A 24,460-nucleotide genomic window follows, 5' to 3' on the forward strand; every position below is an offset into this window, starting at 1 on the left:
ACCCAGATGAATCATTTGCATCTTTTCCTGATTTCAAGGTTTTACTCCTTTTATTTCACGCACAAATCCTGGTTGCTTTAGCTAAGTGATATTAGCCAAGAGCATGCATTTGATCTGGATGGATACTGCATGGTCCCTGTGCACTGTGCTCTAGCATATCTGTGAATGGAGGCTGCATGCAGATGTGAATTGCATCAAGTGCTATGTGAAGCCTTTTACGCTGAGTAGTTGTAAGTCTAGAGCCCCTGTCATGCTCATTCCCTGCTATGACCAAGGAACACGATCCTCACTATGTAAATGAGGTCTAAGATGCAGGAATAGGGACAAAGCAGTTTTGCTAATATCTGCTTTATTTTGTGTTTGTACTGTTCTATATAATGAACTTACATTCGGAATAAGGTCAGTATTAAGCATGTATGTTTCCCATATTTACCTTAACTTTACCTCAGTACAGATATGAATTTTTACATGATAGGCTCTGTTTTCTTTTGTGCCAAAAATGTCCAGCCTCTTCTTTTAGTTCTCTTCTTTAAATCAATTATCTCAAACTTGTAAACATCAATATTCCTTTTTATCCACATATCAAAATATATCAAAAAGACAATTTGGGAGGGTCTGTTTAGTGAGATGAAACTACCACTATAATGGTTAAGTGGAACTGTAGTTTCGTGGGTTAAAAAGCCCCCCCTCCCCATGACTGAGGGTCAAGAGATCTGGGTTATCTTTCTGGCTTTGCCACAGTCTATACTTCATGGAGCTTTTGTGATGGTTAATTTACTGTTTGTAAACTTTGAGATCTTTTGGATGGAAATCTACAGAAGGCTAATGTATAAATTATGACAATCATATAAGAGAAAATTCCTTTGAGAAATCCTTCTGTACTGTAATTCTTTATTAGTCCCCTTTTCCCCTTTAAATTGCTTTTAGAAACTCTTTCTGTTTTGGAAAACAATTATTTATTTCCCTGAAAGGTTTCTGAGGGAATAGCCCATTGCACTAGGCAAGAGAGTGTTTATGTCTGATATTCCATGTCAGAAATATGTGGCACTGACAGAATTAGTGCAGAGCAGAACATGCTGCACTTCTTTGCAGCTGTTTTTTCCCCAAAAATGTATGTTTGACAGTAATACATTAATGAAATTTCAGCTTTGAAATGCACCAAATTTGTGCTTAAAAGTAAATAAAAGTGTGGTAGGTGAGTGAGAGAGGAAGCCACTATCTGTAGAAGCAAAGTCTTTGTTGTCCCTAAAATGCCAAGTCGTAAAAATGCCACATTAATGTACTTTTTAAAACCTAAAATGTACAGCAGCATTAGTCTGCGGTTTGCCCTTCCAACAGAAGAAGTTAAGAGGAGACATAGGCTGAGTTGCAAGACTGGAGCTAGATACAGCAGACCCACTACTCCTGGTCTGGATTTGCTCTGATACAAAACCTGAGAGGTGGAAAGGGTGCAAAAATAGCCAACAAACCCGTTGTACTCCCCTGATTTTATTGTGCCGCCAGGGACTGATTTGGCTGCCAGCACAACTTTAGAATAGTCACACGACTGCCCTAACGGAGCTAGTTTGGCATAGCCCCTAAGGCAGTTAGGCCGGCTAGGAATCACCAGAGCACAACACTCTGTGAACATGGCCCCTCCCTCCCCACACCCAGGGACTCTTTGGCCTTCCTATATAGGGCAACTTCACAGCCACTTTATGCCAGTGAAGCATTGTGGGATCTGGCCCCATATGTTTACATTTATTGCTGGGTTACTAAATCACTTGAAAAGAGAATTTACTTGATGAGCTTTATTTGTATCATGTGTCCATGGACAGATGATCACTTAACATAGCAAAAGAAAGAACTGAAGAGATACCATCATCATGGTGGGTATATGAAATATACTTTTAGAGATTATATAATGCTTCAGATTTCTATTCCACTCTGATTTCCCAAGCACCCTTAACGTTGAGGTGGGTCATTGAGTTTAACATAGCCAAATTGGAGAGAGGTACATACCATACTTTTTAGCTGAAAAGCATATCTAAAAGAAAAACATACAAAATCACCAGTAACATAAAGGTGCCACTCAAGGGAGAGAACAACTGAATCTCTGGTACTGCGTCCTGGAAAAATAATCCCTGTTTGCTGTTGACCATTGCCATATGGCCATACCCAGTACACACAAAAAAGATGGTTGTGCTAATAAAATGGTCCTGAGCAGTGGCACTAATTCATTTACTAATTGAACATATATATTAGCTGGGATTCAGGCTTTTATCAGGGTGCAATCTGGTGCATATGAAGAGGACACTGGGAACATATTTGTCTCTTGTGCATGAGGTTGTTTGGTGGAGAAAAGAGATCCTACCATTACCCAAGGAAATAATACAAATCCCTGAGCTACTCCCTGCTCTTTTCTTTTTTTTCTCTCTCTCTTTCTGATTCTGTCCAAGAAAAACTGTTCTTTTCCCCTTTCATTCTTTCCTTTTGGGAACACCCTTACTTGGGAAAGAGTTTGTTTTTAAGTGAAATATGAGGCAGAACTGGCTTTGCAGTTACCTTTCCAAGAATGGGAGGAAGTTACAGAATTTTCTGTGTCTGAATTTGGTTGAGAAGTCAAATGGTCCAAGTCAAGTGGCCCAGTCAGATTATTAAACATCAAGAGAGAAAGCTTGCAGAGTTAGTCAATTCGTCCAATGAGGCTGGATGTCTGATTCCCTGTGGAAAAACCTGAAGCAGCTGTTTTTATTATCCTTAACTAGGAAGTGCTAGCAGCAAATCTATAAGAATTATCCTGCATTGTTAAAGAAACCCAGTGTATTTGAGTTGGAATGTAAGTTTAACGATACAGTTAATACGGTTTATCCAGATTTTTTTTCTGGGAATCTGGGACATTTGTAAATAAAAACTCACCTGTTGTATTTCAATCCTGCCTCTAACTTCTTGAATCCGGTGACAGCCCATGACAGATTGGCAGTAAAGTTGAATTCTTTGGGGCTCTTTGTGTTGTCTTAGCCTTCTTCTCTGTTATGTGATTTTAATTAGAAATTTAATCATTTCTGAGACTACCTCTAGAGGATCTAGACAAGTTCCTTTAATAGTGAAGCATTAGCTTGCTTAAGCTGCCGCACAAAAGTAAAGCTTGGAAGCATTTCTGAAATATTTCCCTTGGTGGGCAAGAGGAATATCACAAAATAAAGATGGCAAAACAATTTCAATTATAAAGAAAGGGTAACGTAAATTTAATGTAAAATAGACAATTTTTTATTGCCTAAGTTTGCTATGAGTATTAAGCAACTTTAAAAAACAAATTTTATTGCTGTTAACTTTTCAAATTGTAGGAAAGATTAAACTCTCACTCTCTCTCTCCTGTAAACTGCAGTTGTCAAAAGAACAGGTTTAGGAGGTTTAGGGTTTTCCATAACTGAGAATACAATCATTTTATTTTAAAAATGAAAATGTTCAGCTTATGGCAACTTACAAAGTAGCATTTCTAATGTTTTTTAAACAGCTATTAATGTAGTCAAGCTGTGTTTTTTCTTCTTCTGTGTGTAATCATCTGCTCAGTGGTGCACTCTATAACTAGTAGCAGGAGACAGAGGAGTGGCCTGCTGTGATTGATGGGGCGAGGCCTAGCAAACTGAAAGAGTCCCATCTGGATTAGGTTTTGGGAGCAGTCAGATGTTGAGTGGGAGGTCAGTAAGGCTTGCATTAGCTCCCCCTCCTTCAACACCCCTATCATCCACACTCATACACACATTACATAGCTCACACGCCCTCATCCATAATTGATGCTTGCTTTGGGCAGATGCTGCATGGCCTGGGACTAGAGCAGCTGCTAAGTTTATGGAGGATAAAGAGAGCAGGATGGTACAGCAGGTATTTTCACTTTATTTTCACTTGAAACTCTGATTTTAGTCAAGCAAGGGCATTTCTTTTATTCAACTGTACCACTGCATGCAAGCCTCCTCTAATACATATTTTGTTGCTTAAGTCATTCTGCCAGGCGAGCTACAGCAGTGATTATGTGTGTCTGCTGTGCTTGATATGTCTAACTGAGCCGTTCTTATAACCAGCAGGTTTACAGAGTAATTTTGCATTTTTCTTCTTTGTTTCCATGCCCTGAGGATATGATGCAGTTTGGCTCATTTAACTACAGTATGAGAGGCTTTCTCTGAATGTGAAATATCTCTTGCCAAAGAAACAGAACACAATAAAACTAAAATAGAATAAAACAAACAGTAAACCGTTAGTTAGACTTTAAAATGTGGGCAACCTTAAAGGTTTTTAGTGAATAAATACAGTTTTATGTTGTGAATGTGTGTTTAAAAAGGAACACGGAATAAGTAATATTTTCTTTGCTCTGTCTTTTGTGTATAAACATGACAGGCTTGCTTTATTATGTTTTGACACTTTTCATGCATTTTTTAATTATAAAAGCCTTTCAGAGCAGAAGAGATAGTGCTGAAAAAGAATGTGGAGATTTGAGATTCTCAATAGGAATGTTTTAAAATTCTGATCTTTTCTGTTTTAAGTATAATAATCTATGGGATTTTAGAAAGCCTTCACTTGCCTATATCATACTAAGGCCCTTTTTTGTTCTGGTATAGCTCAGCATTTAAGCAGAAAGCAATAAACTGGATTTTATACACTGCCACGTAAAGCATATTTTGGAGCTGAAATGTGGTTTTCATTAGATTTCAGGCCAAAACATTTAGCAGAGCCTGACTGTCTGCCTTCCTTTGTTCTTCTTTCAGCTGCCAACTACTACTTTATTAAACCACACACAAAAATGAACATTAAGGGGTCATTTAAACTTATATAAAAGTAAAGAGATTCAGAGTTAAGTCTGAAACTATAACTTCAGTCTACCCTCTTGTGCCTAGTTAGAGTTCCACATTGCCTGTGTACTGTCACCCACTGTTCTGAGGCTGCTCCAGTGCCTAAGTTCATGGTCTAAATTAAGAATGGAGTTTCCTGTCACTTTAAGGAACATTTCATACCTTTAAAATAACTTAGTAGATTCCATTTTTCAGTTTCATTTTGTTTTCAATACTATCATTAAAATGTCATTTTAAAATACCCTGTTAAAATGCCGTGGGGTAGAAGATAACTTCACAAAGTTAAGATTCACAAAGACCTATTCAAATTTAGATCAGTTTTGTGTAGTCAAGATTTCACAACAGTATAAGTAGGGATCTGTTAGTTTCCACTGTATTAAACTTAATATGAATTCACGTCTTAAACAGTAACCAATTTCTATGTTACGTATCTTAATATTATAGAATATGTTTAATCATATGGGACATGCTAATGAATTATGGTAATGTTATGTGCTTTGAATATGCATATGCTCATTATGGATCCAAAATGTAGAGATTATTTAGACTAAATTTTAAAACTAAAAAAACCTGCACTTGTGGCATATGCAGTAGCTGCTTTTAAAATCAGAAATTCTCAGCAGCATTATCATGATCTTCATAATAATAAATTCCTGGCTTACAACAGTATGTGTATATGTACATACACACCCACACATATAATTTCTTTATCTTACAGTGGACAACTATATATATTTTTAATTAAAACAAAAATTAAGTTCAATGAAAGAATAACACCTGGGCTGATACCTGGCATGCCAAGTTTCCACTTCTCCCTGAATACATAGGGGTTATTTATTTATATGCTGACGCTTCACTATTTCCTTACTTTTGCCTGGTGCCACTTTAATAAGGGAATCAGAACCTCAGTTTAGCAAATCTAATGACTGAACTAGAAGACTCTCATCAGTGTTAAGGTGCCTGACGTTTCATTGTACGTATGCCATTTTATGGCAGTACTGAAGTGAAATGTTTGAAGGTGCTGGTAAGAAATCATATAAAAGCTCAGTGCTCTTAATTAAATATTAGCTGTAATTAGCACTAAGTGTGAATGGTACAGATATTAATTAGGGTCTCATGGAACTGCTGTCAGTGTTAATGAGAAACAGTGGGGGTCTTAGCAACATCTGTTTTAGAACTCAAGGTAGTATAAAAACCTTTAGTAGATCAAAAGCATCTGAACATTAGCTGTTGGTCCCTTTGTTGCCATTATTGTTCTTTTTTTAATATCTGCTGACTGTAATGCCATGTCTAACAACCGACATGAAGGAATAACTTATGGACCAGGAATGACCAGCTACTGTGCTTCAAAGCAATACAGTCAAAGCAATTTAGTAGGTAGAAGAAATTTTTTTTGCTGCTGCTTCTGTGCTCCCTGGTTCCTATCACTAAAGTCTGTCCTAAAGTGTTTGATGTTTACAGTTTAAACATAGAACTTTCAACAAATACAAAAATTCACACTAATGGCTAATTACCTGTGAAGACACATGAAGGAACCCAATCATTGCCCAGTTTTAGTGTGCATACTTTCTTTAGTGTGCATTTTGGCCATGTACAATCAATATTTTTCATAATAATTAGGGAGTATTAGGTAAAGAAATAAAAAAATGAGTTTTCAATTTTATTTAAAAAAAACCCTGAATAAGTAGATATATTCCTGCTAAATCAAATGTACAAGGTATTTTTCCAAGTTTTAAACTTAAATTGTTGCAAGTTTTAGTGTAAAAATACTTAACTTTTCATCTTGGCTTGTACTTGTAATACTAACAATACCATTATTTTACACTTTCAAAGCACAGTACAATCATGAAATAATCTCACAACACAGTGCAGTGTAGAATGTAAATATTGTTGTTTCCATTTTAAAGATGATAAAGTGAGGCAGAAAGTATAAATGATTTGCCCAAGGGGGACACACTAAATTAGTTGAAGAGATGGGATTCACATTCAGGAGTTTCAGACTCCTAGTGTCCCATGCTTAATTCACTACAGCATATTGCCATATAGTTAAGAAAAATGCATTTTTTTCTCCTGTAATATGTAACCAAGGGCTGTTGTAATATACAGGTTAGTGAATCCTCAAAGTTCTAAGTTCCTGTTCTGTTCAAATAATCACTTCTGTATTTAGATGATTATTTCAATTAGCTGAAACTGGTTGGAAATCTTCTAAAATCACTAGATGTGAAATTCCCCAATATTACCTCTGTATTTCAGTATTAGCCATGGCCTTTGCTGAAGCCAGCAGGTGCAAGGATTAATGAAAACAAAAAATGCGTGTGCACGTGCATGAGCGTGTTTGGTGGAATGTGGCTGAATATTTCATAATCCTCCCTTCCCTCCCTACTTTTGCACATTCAATGGGGAATGAGGATGATCTTGACCAGACATCACAGTGTCTTGATGGGGCAGAGCTCATGCTGGGCAAGTCAGGGGCTGGTCCCTCCCTTCTGCGGGTCCCTTTGTCTTCTCTTTGGCAGGACCTGGCGGGTTGGAGCTAATCAATTGGCGTGCCCCTTCCTCCACTTATTTACACTCTCCTAGGGTTTTCAAATGCCTCTTGCACCTGTTAGCTGTTCTCTTTCCCGCCTCTTCATTATAGCATAGGAGCTGGGTTTTTTAGGATGCTGCCTTACCAATCACTTTTTTGGTATCAGGAAATAATTTTTCCCCTTGGACCTCATTGACAGAGGTTCAGTGGGCATTTTTTTGGAGCTGGGTGAAATTTTTTCGATGAGTAGTAAATTAGCCAGAAAATACATTTTTTGAGGCAACAAAATTTTAAAAGCAAAAGGAAAAAAAGTTGAAAGTTAATTTTGAAACCAAATATTTCAACTTTTGTTTTGAAATGGTGTTTGGTTTAGCAATTGAGCTAATTTAAAATATTAAATCAAAAGAGTAAAAGAAAGCACCCCAAGATGCAATAAAAAAAGAAAGGATGGGGGCATTGTTTGGGGTTAAACAAAACATTTAGTTGGACTCAGAACAACACTTTTTGGTTCTGTCCCTGAAATTGAGATGAGGCTTTGGAATATGTATAGCCATCCCCAATTCCTTTCTCTGCCGATATTGCAGAGGTACTGGTGTCCCCTGACACTGTTATCTGTAGCATCATGATTTAGGCATACCTTAAATAAATTCACAAACATGTTTTGTAAGAAGATTTTTTTTCAATGTCATAATGTATTCATTATGGTCAGACCACTTAGCCAGAGAATGTTGCAGACATTTACGTTAAATACCTGTGATACGTTAGCATTTTTGGCATCTGCTTGCCACAGCAGAATTATATCAAAGCTAAAACTAGATCTAACTGTCTATTCAAATTATAGATGCTTCCATTTGGTCTTTTAATTTTAAAGGTTTATTTTAATACATAAATGTTAAATTATTACTAGCAAAATGATAAGGCATTTTAAGCTCTTGCATCTAAATTTTCTGACACATTACAGGGTAAAGTATTTTTAATATTTTTTCTCAAATGGATTTTAAACTGATGTATTTCTAGTCCCATATTTTTTATTTCGTGATTCTAAGCTTGAATCTAATCATAACATTGCATTTGTGCTCTACAGCTGAAAGGATGAACGTTTACTTAATAGATTACACATTAAAATAGTGATGAACATCTGAGAGAGCAGCATTTTAGTACAAATATTTAAAACTGTGAGCACAGTGGATCATCTATTTTCAAACTCTCATTTGGATTTTAGGTTGGCTGCATCTTTTCAGAAATCTAGAAAACCATGAGAAAGAATGCACTATGTGATAAATATACCGAGCCTCTTTCAATGCCATCAGTGTTTTGTAACTTTTGGAATAAGTGGAATTATTTACTATAACTTTTCCTTCTTAACTGCTGGTTTTAGTAAAAACACATTGGCAACATTTAATGTTTTAGCTAAAGTATCTGTTCCTTTGACTGCATATACACTAGGGGTTTCAGTTCATGTATTCTTACCTGGTGTTAACAATCAGATTTTAAAGAGGCCCACATAGAAAACTACACGTGCTTCTCTAAAGGCAGGATTGTAATAGGGCGTGGCAGAGGAGGGAATTAAATCAGATGGGATACACTCTCCAGGGGAAACAAACATCCATTTAGAAAACTTGGAGAATATCCTCTTTACTTTCTAAATCATTTTTTCTGACTCTGCCTTTTTTTTCTTTACTTTACAGGGTAATCAGGAAGCTACAGCACCTCCTGACACAATGGCGCAGCCTTATGCCTCAGCTCAGTTCGCTCCACCTCAGAATGGGATCCCGGCAGAATATACAGCCCCACACCCCCATCCAGCTCCAGACTACACAGGCCAGACCACAGTTCCAGAGCACACGTTAAACATGTACCCTCCTGCTCAGACACACACTGAACAGAGTGCAGCTGACACAAATGCACAAACTGTCTCCGGCACAGCCACAGTAAGTTCAGGTTTCTTATATTTTTGAAGATGTATATCTCAAGTTACAAAAACATATACTGATAAAGCTCTTTCTTATGTTGCATTTAATGGTTGTAAACTTGAATTTTATTTATGGTTATTCAAAACAATATAGGGTCCAAAATAGGTTCAGTCTTTTTTCTTTGAACTTTGAGGGTATTATTCTTCCACTTGTGGTGCCTCTTATCAAGCCAGTGGGTGGAGTAGTATCTGGTGGCACTTGTTTTCAAAATTCTTTTCCTTTTTGAATATCCAAACATGCAAAATTATATACGAAGAACAACTATTTAAATGGTTGTATACAATTTAACCTGTTTAGAGCTGGGCACAATATTCATTTGAAGGAAAACAGTGAATTTGTTTTGCTGATATTCATGACCCCTTATTCACTTTTCACAAAGGTTTATTTGAATAAAACTTTATTCTCAAGAATTTTCGGAAAAGGGATAGTGTTGCAAATATTTGTGGAAATATGAATAATCATCATGAGTGTCTGCAACAGAAGTACTTGTGCAGCCATCTTGAAAGCTTTCTGTGGGTTTGGAAATCCTCAAATAATGGAACTGAAACAACACCATGTGACTTATCCGCCCAGTGGGTGCGAACAGCAAATTACAAATCGTGACTATTCCAAGTAGTAATATGCAAATAAATGTTAGGTTTAGATCTTAACATAAAACCTCCATAGAACAATTTTAAATTGTGAATAGTTTCATAAAAATTGGTGTCTATTTGTGGAAATATTAAGAACTAAAAAAGGGAATCAATTTTCTGTCTGTCTTGACAACTTTTTTTAAAAACTAATATATAAGTGTGTAAGGGATCTAAGTAAAGGAGTGACCAATATTTGATGCTGAGCTCCCACCCTCTGAAAATCAGACACTTTAAAAGTGTCTCCCAAGTCGAACAACCAAAAACTGTGACTCTCAAAATCACTATTCACTTTTGAAAATATTGGCTGAAAACTAAACATTATAACATTGGTTTATTAAGGTCCTGGTTTGAGGGCTGTCCCTTGAATCTGAGATAGAAGGCTTGGGTTTTTTCCACCACATTTTTTTTGTGAAGGGCACAGTTCCTTTAACTATTTGTCTCGAAACATTTTATCCTTCCATAATAGCTTATGCTGCTACACTTTCCCTGGTTGTAGGAAGATGAGAAAATGTCTCACTCAGAAATTAAAACAAATGCTTCTCTGTGCATCATCCAGCAGATATGCTCTAAAAATGTGCCACTGATGCCCTTCCTGTATGCCTCCAAGCATTACGCAGTGACCAATCAATGGATTGTTCTGAGGGTATTTAAGCACCTTGCCATGTTACTTCTACTATTACACTATTTAGAATGAGAATGCACAGTGTAGAATACATTCTATACACTATGAACAGGAACAGAGGACTTGCCATAACATAGCAGACCAGTGGTCTACCTAGTTCACTGCTGTATTCTTTCTGACATTCACCAATATTAGATGCTTCTTCGGAAGATAGAAAATACAGTGTCATGGACAATTATGAAAACCTACTCATATGAGAACTTTCTTCCCAATTTCCTCAATAAGAAGCCACCTTATGGCCCAGAGTATTAGGAGCTATATCCTTTCCTAACAAAAAAGTTTTAGTCCTGTTTATTATACCTGTGGATATTCTCATTAATGTCTAGTTATTTTGGGAATCATACTAAACCTCTGGACTCAAAGGTATTGTGATACTTAATTCCAGTTTTAGGGCTTATATAATAAATGTTTCCTGTTATAGTTTTAAATTGGGTAGCATTGAATTTCATTAAACGCCTGCTTGTTCTTATATTATGGGAAAAATTAACTAGGAACATCCTATTTACTTTCTCTAGTCCATTAATTAATCTATATACCTCTGTAACGTGACCTTTTATTCACTTCTTCACTAAGCTGTTCATGTACTAGTATAATGTCTTATGTTATTTCGATCCCATTCATTAAATAGCATACCATTTTGTTTGTTGTTTTGATCACTACTACACGTTGGGCTGATCACAATGACACCCAGCTCAGTCCCTTCATGTTCGTTTCTTTGGAATTCCTGGATTTATACCAGTCAGTCCTAGGATGAAATCCTGGCTGTATTGAAATCCCTGGAAAAACTCCCATTGACATCAGTGGGGCCAAGATTTCACCTCTGGTGACCTGTTGCTTTTTAAGTGTGTTTGACTGCCTCATTCATTATCAACTCAGTCTGACAATCTCATTGTTTTTAGTAGGAAAGAGCACAGAACTGGAGTAGGTATTTCCTCAATGTCCTCTGTGGAAAAGAGTGATGAAAAGAAATCATTTAGTATGTTTTCAATGGCCTTATCTTCCTCAATTACTCCCTTGAATCCATGGTGTTCCAGCAGATGCAGTTATTCCTTTGCAAGTTTCCTCCTTCTGACACAATAATAGCCGAAGACATAAAAGAAATAACATTTCTATCTGTTTTTCCTAGTCTTCTTAGTCCTGCTAATTTCCAGGTTCCACTTTATTGAGTGTAAATATTTTAATTTCCTTGCCTTTGACTTAATCTTTTTGAAGAGCTACCTCATTTTTTCTGAAATCCTTGTCTAAAATGTAATGTAACAGTGAAAGTTGTTGGCACAATACCTCCATGGAGAACGATGAACTTAATTATATTGTAATCATTGTTACTTTTTAAGGGTGGCAAATCTGGCCCTATTTAATACTTAATACATATGCTATTTAATGTGAATTGTCTTGTTGCACTTACTTAGGATCTTAGAAATTAGAGATAGAAAAGATGTATTTGGAAATGTAAGCCATCCCATATCTAAGATGGTTTGTTGCCTACACTATCTTTTTTATGTAATTCGGATTTAATTTAGAAACCAGTAAAAAACAATATCATCCAACAATTTGCAGACAAAGTCAAAACTGTAATCAATTGACAACATATGGCATTTTATACTTGATATAGTACAAATAAAGATTAAAGGTGAATTCTCTAAGGGTCTCCACTATTCAACTGAGCCTCATCATTACTTAACTGCTAAAAATCTCCCACAAATTTCCAATCTTTTGTTCAAATTCATTATGGGTATCAGCTTCTATAAACTGTTATGATCTACCTTATAAATTGTTAGCACTTTATGGCTTTCCATCATATTTGTGAACACCGCATAAACATCATGCAAAAAGATACATGCAGATGGAACGTTGCACCCAGGCAGAACCCCAGTGAATTCAGAATTTTAGGATCCACCTGTATGCATCACTTTGTGGATTGGTGTCCACATGTTGTTTTTAATAGTACATGTTGTTTTTAATCAGAAAATGTAACATTACAAATTAATACTACTATGTCAGCATTGTAACTCAAAGTGATGTTCACATCTGAAGGAAAAGATGCCTTAGCTACCAGCAAAATGTTGTTGGGGTAGTGAATTTCCGGACTTTCTAAATTTCAGGAGCAATCTGGTTGTCCACTGAAGTGTTTGGTTGGTAGCTTTCAGATATTTTTAGGTAGCTCTCAGATGTTCAGTTGTGTAACGTGCAATGTGACATGAGACATTTTAGAAAAACTGTCTGGGCTGGCTATTCACAAAGGAGTTCTAGCTGGATAAAAATGGGAGGTTTAGTAAAACAGCTTTTGGAGAGAAGCAGGCATTTGAAATGCATGTAATAATTCTAATCAATATGCACAACTGTGTGTATTTAAGGCTGTGGATCCAACTGTAAAGTAAAAGAATTATGTTAGTGTAATGAAAAATGAATATTACAATTGAAAACAATGTTCATAAAATATCAGAAAGATTCCATGGGGATTTTTGAAAATGCTAAAAAGAAATGCCTTCTATCACCCCTGCAAGAAATGATCCATACCAAACTTAAAAACATGCTCTCTAAACTAATTGTCCCTGTGGCTTTCTCAGTGTATCAAAGCTTCTCTCTTTTTGTCGACCAGAGTCTCAACCTTCGGGGCTGGGGATGGCTTCACTTTGTGTCTTGTACAGCCCCAAGTATAACAATGTTAATATTGTTAGTATTTGGTGTAAGACAGTGACATTTCTTTTGGGTCATTTTATCAGAAAATTGGGTAAAATCCTGGACCCATTTAAGTCAGTGGCAACACTCCCATTTACTTAAATGGGCCAGGATTTCACCCATTAACTTTACTCCAGGTTTGGAATTTCCATATACGTGATTCTAAGCACTAGTGCAACAGTAAGTTTGAAGGATTGGTCCATTAATGAATAAACTCTAGGGGCCTTATTTACTGTTGCCTTGTGGAGTCATTTACACTAGTTGCAAAGTGAGTATAAAATGCTACCAAGCCAGAATGGTGGAAGTGACTACACAAGGTGGAGGATATCAGTGCCTCCTGCCTTAGGTGTAACATTTCCTGTATCGTTTAGATTCAGACAAATACTACACTCAGAGCATAAATGTGTTTTTTCTTTTATAAAAATACAGTCTTCTTTTGCCATGAGTTTTACGTTAATGGAGCCTTTTCTTCTCTCCCCCTGCTCCTGCATTTTTTAGTCCCTAAATATTGTGCCCCACCTCCTTATACTTTTGCCCTCTTGGAGTTTCAGTCACAGAACCCACATGGTAATGCATTGGTGATTTTCCTTCACTGGTTGCTCCTGACTTTCTAGCAGACTCCTAAACTAGTTTTGGCAGCTTTGAAATTGTCCTTGTTGATGAGTTGATCAGACGTGCCTTGTCAGACAGGGATGCTGTTTTCCTTAAACATAGTTATAATTCTGAGGAGTTTATGTATTTTTTTTTCTGGTTGCCAGTAAGGCTTAGCACAGTGGAAATCCCTCTTGGTTCTCCTCTCAGATTCCTTGTTAGCAAAGAAATAATAGTTTCCTGAGCAAGAGAAAATTAGCAAATTTTGCAGAGACACATTCCTAAGCAGGGGCCAGTCAGGTCTTCCTGGCTTCTTGCTTGAATTTCCACTTTGTAATTCAGAAGTTTAACTCATTTCAGGGAGCCTAATCTTGCAGTGATCATTCATGCAAATGGTCCTTACTAACTGAGCATAGTCCCATTGGCTTCAGTGGGCATACTCATGGGACTAAGGGTCACGGGATTGGGCCAAAAAGTGTGTTTTCCCATATGATGGGGTGTATAGACCCCACGCTGTAGCAGCCAGGAAGGGGTTAATAGATGGGTCATTTACCTGACCAGCTGTGACTAACTGCCTGATTAACCACAGCTGGGATAAAAGGCTGCAGCTCAACCAGAGGAAGACAGCTACCAGAGTGCATATGTACACTTCAGCTTGGAGCAAGCCTCCCAGGCCAGGTCAGCTACAGCTCATGTAAGCATGTTAAAAAGAGTAGTGCGGATGTTGCGATGCTGGTGGAGGCTCAAGTTAGCCACCCAATCCATATTTTTTGCTTTGTTTATATGGGCAAACAAGTTCTATTCTTGGAGAGGTGACTCTCACTCTACAGGTCATATTTGTTGGGCCAAACTGCTCGTGGGTTCATTTGCATGGCTTGGATTGACTTCGGTGGTAGTTATCTAAGGACATAATCTGTATCTAATTCTGCCTGTGTGATACATTGGACAGCATAAAATCATTTGCTGCTTAAATGTGTTATGTTGACTGGAGTTCTGCAATATTTCCTATTCTAAATATATGGAATGTCTCAGTAGAAATATGTACCATAGCCAGGTAAGCATGAAGATTTTTTTTTTATCGTGTGTGTGTGTGAGAGCGAGAGAGAAAGAGAAACACAGTGCTACAAAATTAATTTGCTTCTGCATTAGTGAAACCAAGGTGTCATTCTACAACCATTTTACCTTGGGCTGTGATCTCATCAGATTTCACAAGCTAAGCAGCGTTTGATCAGATCTGTACTTAGATAGGAGACCTCTAGGGAAAATGAAGGTGCTTCAGGAAGCAGAGTTGGTGATTCAGTACATGGCACTCTTCCCTCTGCACCAGTTCTCAGAATCAATACTCAGCATGGTATTAGGGGATACTGTGTTGTTGGAGTTTTCAGATGAGATGTAATACAGAGGTCCTGACCTCCTGTGATCATTAAAGATGACATGGCACTTTTCACAAGAGAGAGAACATTAACCTCAGTGCTGTGGCCGGATTTCAACTTAGGTAATTGCATTTTTGGCTACCTAAATTCCTGCTGTTTCAGTTGGATATGGTATTTTTCCCTTCTGACTGTACTGTATAGTGATGTTTGCTGTTACACTTACCCTGTTTCATTCTAGAGGTAGTTGTATTTTATTGGTGGGTGAAGCAATTCATATAGTTTGTACCTTCAGTTAGTAAGGTTTGTGCTATGCTCAGAGATCTGTCTGGATCAGTTGTTTCCAAACTTTAGAGGTTTCGTTCCCCCGCTTTGTCTTAAATAGTCCAGACTTGTTGATCTTCCAGGCACATTGCAAAGCCTATCTGTTAGAGCAGGAATTTGGGAAAACTAAGGATCTTTTGGGGAGAATGTGAGAGGTGGAGAGAGATTGATTTAATTTACAGTATGTTTTGCTGATTTGTGGCAGCAGAAATGTCAGGGATCTATGGTGTGTTGGTTTGGTGGAGGGTTTCATATTGTGTTTTTAAAAATTATGGGCAACATAAACCTTCTGTGGTATTGCTTTAGCTAAATACAGATAAATGAACTAATTAAATAGGTAGATTGGTACCACTATGCTCTGTTTTTTCTGTGGGGTGTTTTATTTCTTCGGGGGGTGGGGAAGGGAACGGGTTGTTTGCTTCTTCCTTGTCTGTTCATCTCCGGAGAGCTTCCATCTCATCTCCCTTCCTGGGAGGCTCCATTCCCTATTCACCAGAAAGCAATCTGCTGCTTGAGTTGGGGGTGCCCACTGGTACCTCTGTGAGGCAGATTTTTTATATTCTGACAGTGGACCAGAGTGTCATGGAAGAAGAGATATTAAGGGAAAATTGAGCCTGTAATCTATTCCTTTAGTTTGCAGCTTTGCCTGTATGCATTATTCTTGGGGCTGACTGCATTAAAAGGCCATTAGAAGAAGGAAAGGACAGGTAGCTTTTTAGAAGTCACCCAGTGCTTTCCTCTGAGCTACAAGAGTATATTTGTAGTTTGAGGTTGGACCAACTTTTCACTGGATGGATATTCTGCTTGTGCTTCTGATGCTAGCCCACTATTTTATTGGCAGCAGATCTTGAACATAGGTTCTGAGTTCATGCCCCTTCTTGTGGACTTCAAATGGACAGAATTAAAAGTTAGACAATAGTGGCTCACATTTGCTTTCTCTCTATTTGGAAGACACATGGAGCAGAAGGTAACTGTCTATTGCTTCTCCAAAAAGGGCTATTCAGAGGACTGTGCTTCCCTATGGGGAAAAATAATTCTACGTGATATGTGAACACGTGGGCTTCTAGAATGAAGCTGCATCTTATAGATCTGATTTCCCAGTGATTGAAAAATGTATTGAATTATTTTATGTCTACTATCAATGTATGCTAAGTTTAGGCAAAATATCATTTTCGCATTGCTATATCAATTCCACATTTTGTTGTCCATATCCAGACACCTTAGCCAATAGCATTCTGGATACATAATAATACTTTGAGAGATGTTACGACAATGTTTATTTCATCTAAATCATATCTTGCTGACACTGGCTTTTGTACCAGCAGGGTAGGCTGGTTGAATCATATTATGTATTCTATCCACTCCCAACCTCATCTTAAACAAAATATTCGGAAGCATGCCTGTTTCAACCCTCCAAGCATTTTTCACCCAAAAAGGCAAGCAAGGTAGTCAAAATCCGCACGTACGGAACAGTAGAGAGATCAAAACTGCCATCACAAATGGATAACATAATATCATGCTAGTATTGGAAGCCACTGTAATAGCTTGGGATCATACTATTTATTACCTCTGAGGAGCTTCCTTGCTGAGAATACTGTATGTAAACTTTGTAACTAAGCCCTCATGTATATTTCCTTGCTTACGCTAAAGAATAGCAGTAATATCTCACTCACTTGTAGGACTGGATGTGTCAGCACATGTTGTACAATTACATCCTCACAAGTTTGACAACAGCAGACTTTAAAAAAAAACAAAAACAAAAAAAACCTCCCTGCCCTTTTGGGACTCACTCTGAAGTTTTTATGCAGGCAAAAATCTCTGTGGTGCCACTGGAGATTTTGCCTGTGTCAGGAAGTCAGGATCAAGCTCTTAGTGAACCAAAATGTATAATACTTTTAACATCTCACTGGTAATTGTAAAAGCCAAAGAAAGGCTTTAAATTGACTGTGCCTTCCACAACCCCATGCAGCCTTAGACCTTTTCCTATATTCCCTAGTCAGAGGATTCCATTGTGACAGATATGACAGTTTCCTGCCATATCCTGGACAAACCTTATTGAATTAAGTTTCAGTATCTTAGGAGTTCATTGTATTAAAGATGCTAATATTTATGCATTATTGTGGGATTGTTCCTTAAGGGGTTTCAGAAGTAATGTCAATCCTGTGAAATGTTATGAGCTTCAGAGATCTCTCAAAACAATGGGCCAGAAAAGACGGAACTTTTAGTTGAGTGGGTTCCCTAGGAAATACCTGGGAGGAGGAGAATGCAAATTACCTACTTCCAGACCATCCTTTTTTAAGCTGCACATCAAGGAGAAACCTACTGTCTACTGATCACCTGTTACACAAGGACAGGATCAGAGGCCCAAACTGTATAAAAGAGTGACTCTCGGGTTCATGGATGAGATTGGTCTGAGCTAACAGCTGTTATGAACTTGTGACCACAGAAAACCCCCTTGGTGGGGTTTGAATGACTGTTCACCTGCCAGACCCCTTGTTGGAGTCAGAGGATGATCTCTGGTAAGAAAATTAGTATGCATGTAGGTACTTATATTTTATACTATGTTTTCTCTGTAATGCATTAATTTTAAGAATAAATGGGCTGTCTGGTAACTTCACTGTGGCAATTATACTGTTTATAGTCTCTGAGGAGATGGCAAAATAGGCCTGTTTAGGCAGTTTGTCTTGTTGGAGTATTCACAGTGTAGCCAGGGTACTGGGCAGTCTGGAAATACCCCGGCCAAGAGAGAGAGAAAGCTGTGTCTGCACAAGAAAGGTGATGAGTGGGGCACTGGAAGACAGAGTGGGTGCCCTTGCTGGACCACAGAAGCAGAATATAGGTGCAGTTGCCCAGAATTGCAATACCCATTCTTTGCTGGGCCTGCTGAAATAGTGATTTGGCTTTGCCTCTACTCAGCACTTTGATTTGTCATCTGTCAGTGGATTTTTGGGGACCAGCAAGCAGCTATATAGCAGCATTGTTATCAGCTTTTGTGATATTATCACAAGCCTCACCATATTTAGTATCCTCTTAGTGCCCAAACTTCTGTATCACTTTGATTACACAAGTCTCTGGTTTTATCCACTCCCTCTCAGTAAATATCTACCACTTATGGTGTGGAAAAAAGATTGAAAATGTGCTTAAAACCAGAAGATGAATAAAAAGACCCCAGATTTATAATTCTTAAAATATTGTGAGTTTTAAAGTCAAACTTCTGATTTTTTTAATGTTTGTGGTTAACAGTACCGCATTAGTGATGCTAACGCCCAAAATAAGTGAGGGGCTGGCTTTATCGATTATACTATGTCTCGATGGACAAAGAGGCTGCTTCCTTTAATTGTGTTATCTCAATCAAATTAGCTTAACATGATTGGAAAGCCCTCGTTATGATGCAGGTGAAACTTTTAGATCAGTGTGCTGGTTGGCATTACCAGCTCAAAATGATCTAAAAAATGTTATGTTATGAGGACTTTTCAATCATGTTAAGCTAACTCTTTTTGCCTGTCAGTCAGGGACATAGTTACTAACACCTCCTCATCCTGAAAAAGTTATTTTTGACTCCCTCTTCCCTTGTCAACACAGAATCTTTTCTGCTCTCCTAAATAAAATCAACCAATTAAACAATCTCAGGCAGTTCCCTGGCTCAGTAGTGAAAGAGTTAACAATACTTGATTTCAAATCTTTTTGCTCCTTATATTGTCCTCTACTCATTCCCAATTCTTTTCCTATTTCACTGACTTTTTCTTCTCTCTGCAGTCTAAGTATCTGTGGCATCCAAATGCTTTGCCATGTGTAGGGTTCTGATGTCTCAAGAAAAACATTTGAGTACTATATTCTGCTGAATAAACAAAACACAGATTTCAAAGGGGACTTTGTTACAGTGAAATAGCTAATTACTACTTAAATTGTATTTGACCTTCTGCATCTCTTCTTCACAGTATAACATTAATTAAAATTGATCCTTATCTTTTTTTTTGGTGGGAGGTGAAAATTAACTCCCATTTTCACTGTATATAGGAGTAGCCCACGAGACTCAGCTAATGATGCTTCTCCCCCCATAATTGTCATGCAAGTGGTAGCCGTTTGTTTGCAATTTTATCAGAAGTGGACAATTTTTCATGGCAACACTTACAGTTGCAATGTAATCTGAGAAGCAATAGTGCTTTGTGTAATGGCTGGATTCAGAGGATAATATATGTGGCCTTTTAGGCCAAGTAAACCCTGGAACATCCCAAATCCTTGCTATGTGAGAGGCCAACCATTCAACAGAAAGGTCAGTAAGTCAAGGGAGCAATAATTAAATGAAACCTAACAGACCTGTAGCGAAAAGCTGGGGAGATAACGATTTCTTAAAGACGACCTCTTCTCCATCCCAGCTCTTTATGCTTCATTTCTGTTAACTTGAAATCCCTTGCCCAGGGTTGCACAGCAAACTGCGGTTACTCTTCTACATGGCTACGGATGGGTGGGGGAAAGGTTGGTTTAGTGACTCATCTTATGATATGTTACAACTTTTTTTTCCCACATAACATTTTTTAAAATGCTTTTTCACTTCGTTACACCTCCAATTTCCCTCCCCCCCAACAGCCGTCTGTCCCCTCCTTTTTCATCCTTTCCCCCATGACAATCTGCTGAGGTTCCCAGAATTGAGTGTTACCATGTTATCCCTCTCAGTCTTAGCAGGTGAGTGTTAAGCTGGGTGACAGCTGTCTGACACACTAGCTTGTCTGCTTTGCCAACAAACTCTGCCAGTCCAAACCTTATCTGCCAGGTAAAAACCGGTGTGGCCCCAGCTCCCGAGTTCCCCAAAGATGTCTCACTGTAGCGTCCAGCCCACATAGTGAATATTCACATAAGTTAAGATTGTTGCTCCTTTAAAGAGATAATACACAGCAGCTCATTAATTTAACCGTTTTTTGACAAAGACACTTACTTCGGTCACAGCACTGAATTAGTGACTAGTAAAAGTAAAACAGGCTATTATAACAAAAGGACATAGAATTAAGTGATACCAAGTATAAGGAATAAAGACACAGGGTTACAAGCAAACAAAGGTAAAAATCTGCTTCTAAAACTAAAACTTAATTTCAGCAAATTAGGTTTCTCACCTATACTCAGTTCCCAGGGACTTCATTCCCGTTGGTTGAAGGATCCAATGTTCTGTGATTCCAAGAGCTCTGGCTCCTTGTATCCCCCAAGTGATGGATACCGAAGTGGCTTTATATTTCTGCTTCAATCTTCAAAAGTTCATTGACTCTGTTACAAGAGACAGGAGGGCCTCCTGCTGATCTTCCCTTCCTGTTGATTTACCATCCTCCTTCTGATTCATACATAAATGAGGCTTCCATCATTTTGATTCCATAATGCTTAAGTTACATGGGCGACAGGTAGATTGCTACCTTCCCTCCTGTGTGGGAGAGAACCTGTTTTTCCCTGTGTTTGGTCACAGATGTTAAAGTATAATATCAGTGAGTATCACAATTCCTCATGTAATGTTAATGCACACATTTCACAATTATATTAATTACTAATGTGTCACAGGCTTTCATCAAAGACCTCACTGTATACGCTTCTGTAATACTGTAATATTGTATACAATCAGTTGATTCAGTTGCTAATCGCTTGACGTTCAGATCCTGTCTTTATAGCCCAGTAAACCTTTGAAATATGTTCTTTGAAAAGTAAGCCCAGGCCTAGCTTCTCTCTCCCGCTGGGAGGTAGATGCCATAAAATTCATTGACCTTGCTTCAAGAAGGAGGAGGGCCTCCTTGGGATGTGGTCTCCATCCCCTATCGAGATTATATAGTCATCTTTCCCCACTTGCGCTCCTGATCGCTCTGTTTACCTTGCATATAAATGTGCTTTTCTTTGCATTCAGCCATACCTTGCCTAATTTATATTGGAGACACATTCAGTTGGGTGGAACCACATTCCTTTGTCTGGAACAGGCATGGCTTAGGAACTGCTTGCCAAATACATGTTAAGAACACATTTGCAGCACATATCTATATCTATTGTACGTACATAATACAATGATTTTCAGAACCAGCATGTTATCACTTTGTATATGATACCGTACATGACCCCTGTTAGAGATAGATTATGATAAAAGTGTGTTAGCTGAGTATGTCAGGCCTGACAAGAGCTGCTGACATTGGTGGTTCTCTAATAGGTCTCTGTGTGTGTGTGAGAGAGAGACACACACATGCTCTCTCTCGCGTTCTTTCCCTTTCTCTTTCTCATTTCCTTTTATAGCACTATTTATATGTATAACCTATGTATGGCTCACTTACTGTTATTCCTTGGCTGACATGTCCTTTCCTGTGATCAGCTAGGGAGAGTCACTTAATTCAACCATTTTACTTTACCTCTCCAGCAATATTAGTAAGGCAAAAGTCAGTTGACACAAAGGCACTTCCTGGCTGACCTCAGGAATAGATCCACCCACAAATTTCCAGCAGTGTGTTATAGGCCACAGTTTAGCAATGATATGGCAGATCCTAGGTGATGTCACAGACAAAAGTAGGTAAAGAACAAACTCGTCATTTCACTGGCATGTGTTCTAGTGCCAACTAGATGCTGTAGTTTCCTTTGGTACTGAACTAAATTGGGGAGTAAGGGAAGGGAGGTCCAGTAAAGATGTTGTATAGTATTTGGCTTTTTTGTGATATGTGGCATTATTTGAAAACTCATTGGGAGCTGAGAGTGATCAGCAGTTCTGAAAATGCTTGGGTGACAGTTTTTAGAAATTCCAGGTGGAGAGATAAGTACAGGGGTGTTCTGTGTATGGCTGCTGAAACAAAGTGCCTTTAAACTAGCAGCACATGCTTAGTCTTCCTCTAGATATGACTCTTGCTATTAGCTGAGGATTAATAGTGTATTTAAATAGTGTTGCTATGGAAAGCCTGGTCTGCATGTTGAGATCTGTGCTGCAGGCGGAGGAGGACTGGGGTAGGTTTCTGCTTCCCTGCTCTCATTTGAAGATCCGCATATAACCAGGAGATCCATCCAATCTCCCTGACAATAGGATCTGGCCCTCAGTAATGAAACCATGTGTAGCTGGTTCTGTAATTACAGATTAGTTACCTTTTATAGAGTGTAGGAGGGAAGGGGGACAAGTGCATTAATGATTCTAATCCTCCAGTGGATTTATAATTACAGTGTTTAATGTGGATATAAACAGAGCTGAAAGGAGAGTGTTCTTTAGTAATTTATTACCCATTTTTGTATTCCTTTGTGTACAAAAAAGAATGGTATTAGTCAATATAATACAGTCATAATACAGATACAGTAACATATTTAATTATTTTTAAAGCAGCACTTCTGAAATTGATTTTACCATCACTGCCCTGAGTCTGCCCACACTTGCCCTCTTCTTTACCATCAGCTTTAAAGTTTCATATGGTTGCTAGTCTCTATCTAAAACAATTTAATATTTTACACATGCAATAACTAGTTTATTAAAATACACATTTAAATAGGCTACTTCTGCCAAAAAGTGTGCATTGTTCTTCTCTCAAGGGGAAAGAAAAAGCCCTCTTCTATTTTTCTGTTTATAAAACCCGTTTAATTGGACAATATAGAATAGAGTCATTAGCTCCACAAAGGGTGATAAAAGGGTATCTTGACCTTGGCAATCATGGTATGAGGCATAGTTATATATAGTAGGTGCTTTTTTGCTTACATGATCAATGCTGAATACTTAGTTACACTGTGGTTACCATGTTGTTACATGGTAAATACATTGCATTTCTTTAATAACTCATCAGAAATGTGTTTTAAGGAGATATAAATATGATCCTCCCCCCATACATTTTAAAAGAACTGCATACATACGATGCCTCTGTTCTATTATTCTGTCATAGGCTTTGTACATATTTTTCCCTTTCCCTCCCTGCCTTTCCTTTCTCTTTCTCACTTTTTTTGTTTTGTTTTGTTTTTGGTTTTCTGCAGAGCTGCACTTTTATTTCACTGTGTCATTTTGTTTCATTTCTGTTTTTTTCTGTCACCATGCTCCTTTATTTCCTTTTATGTATCTTCCTACCTCTTGAATTGTCCCCTGTGTCTCTTGATTTCCCATATATTTTCTTTAATTCTCTTTCCTGTACCCATCCTTTTCCATGAACCTGCAATCATAGTTATTCCCTTTAGGTTTCTCCCCCTAACCTCTTATAAATCCAATTTATACATTGTTGGGATTTTTTTTTTCTGTCTCTGAGCGTGCAAGTTACATGGCAATTACTTTTTGGTCTAATATAGCTTTGGTCGTCTTCAGAAAGGAACATGCACTTACCCCACGATAGTATTTACAGATGTGATGGCCATCTTCTTTGCTGGTACACTGGGGGTTGAACCAGGGGGCTCTACAGCTGAAAGAGTGAACTGCTACAGCTTGAGCTAAAGAACGAAGCTTCTGTAGATGGGGGCTATAACAGCTCATATCCTCTGTATAATACAATCACCAGTGGATTATACAGACATTGGGGCAAATCTTGTCCACTCCTCTGTTGCTACCTGTGGTCCTAACTAAAGAAAAACTGAATGGAGGAGTAGGCTAAGATTCTAAGCTATCACCACGAGGTGGCATAGAGCTGTGCTCCCCGGCACTTATAACATTTTGAGAGCAGGTCAGGGAAGGAGTTTGTTGCACAACTACAGCCATTTTCATCCCCCACCACATAAGGGATGCTGAAGCCCTAAGGTTGCTGTAGCAGGTATAAAGTAGCTCTGCAGAGTGAAAGGAGGATTTTTTCCCCAAGATTCTATGGAGATTCCCCACTAACTTAGGCCTCATGCTAAAACCAGCATTTGACTCATTGCATTTACCTAGTACATCTCATATAGTTGTAATCATAA

The 24,460-nt window shown here is 38.1% G+C and overlaps 1 protein-coding gene across 50 annotated transcripts in view; it reads left to right on the forward strand.

Annotated features, from left to right (window-relative positions):
• RBFOX1 (RNA binding fox-1 homolog 1) overlaps nt 1-24,460 on the forward strand; it is a 2,478,424-nt gene that overhangs the window by 2,261,238 nt on the left and 192,726 nt on the right. For 45 of the 50 annotated variants that reach the window (XM_065558775.1, XM_008162566.4, XM_008162565.4 and 42 more), the window contains one exon: nt 9,042-9,284. In XM_065558775.1, the coding sequence (XP_065414847.1) occupies nt 9,042-9,284 (243 nt within the window). Of the gene's footprint in view, nt 1-3,625; nt 3,865-9,041; nt 9,285-24,460 lie in introns of those variants that run through there. The other 5 variants (XM_065558812.1, XM_065558805.1, XM_065558809.1 and 2 more) reach the window with 5 other exon arrangements.

Source organism: Chrysemys picta, chromosome 10 (assembly GCF_011386835.1).
Source record: "Chrysemys picta bellii isolate R12L10 chromosome 10, ASM1138683v2, whole genome shotgun sequence".
In the NCBI taxonomy this organism is placed as follows: domain Eukaryota; kingdom Metazoa; phylum Chordata; order Testudines; family Emydidae; genus Chrysemys; species Chrysemys picta.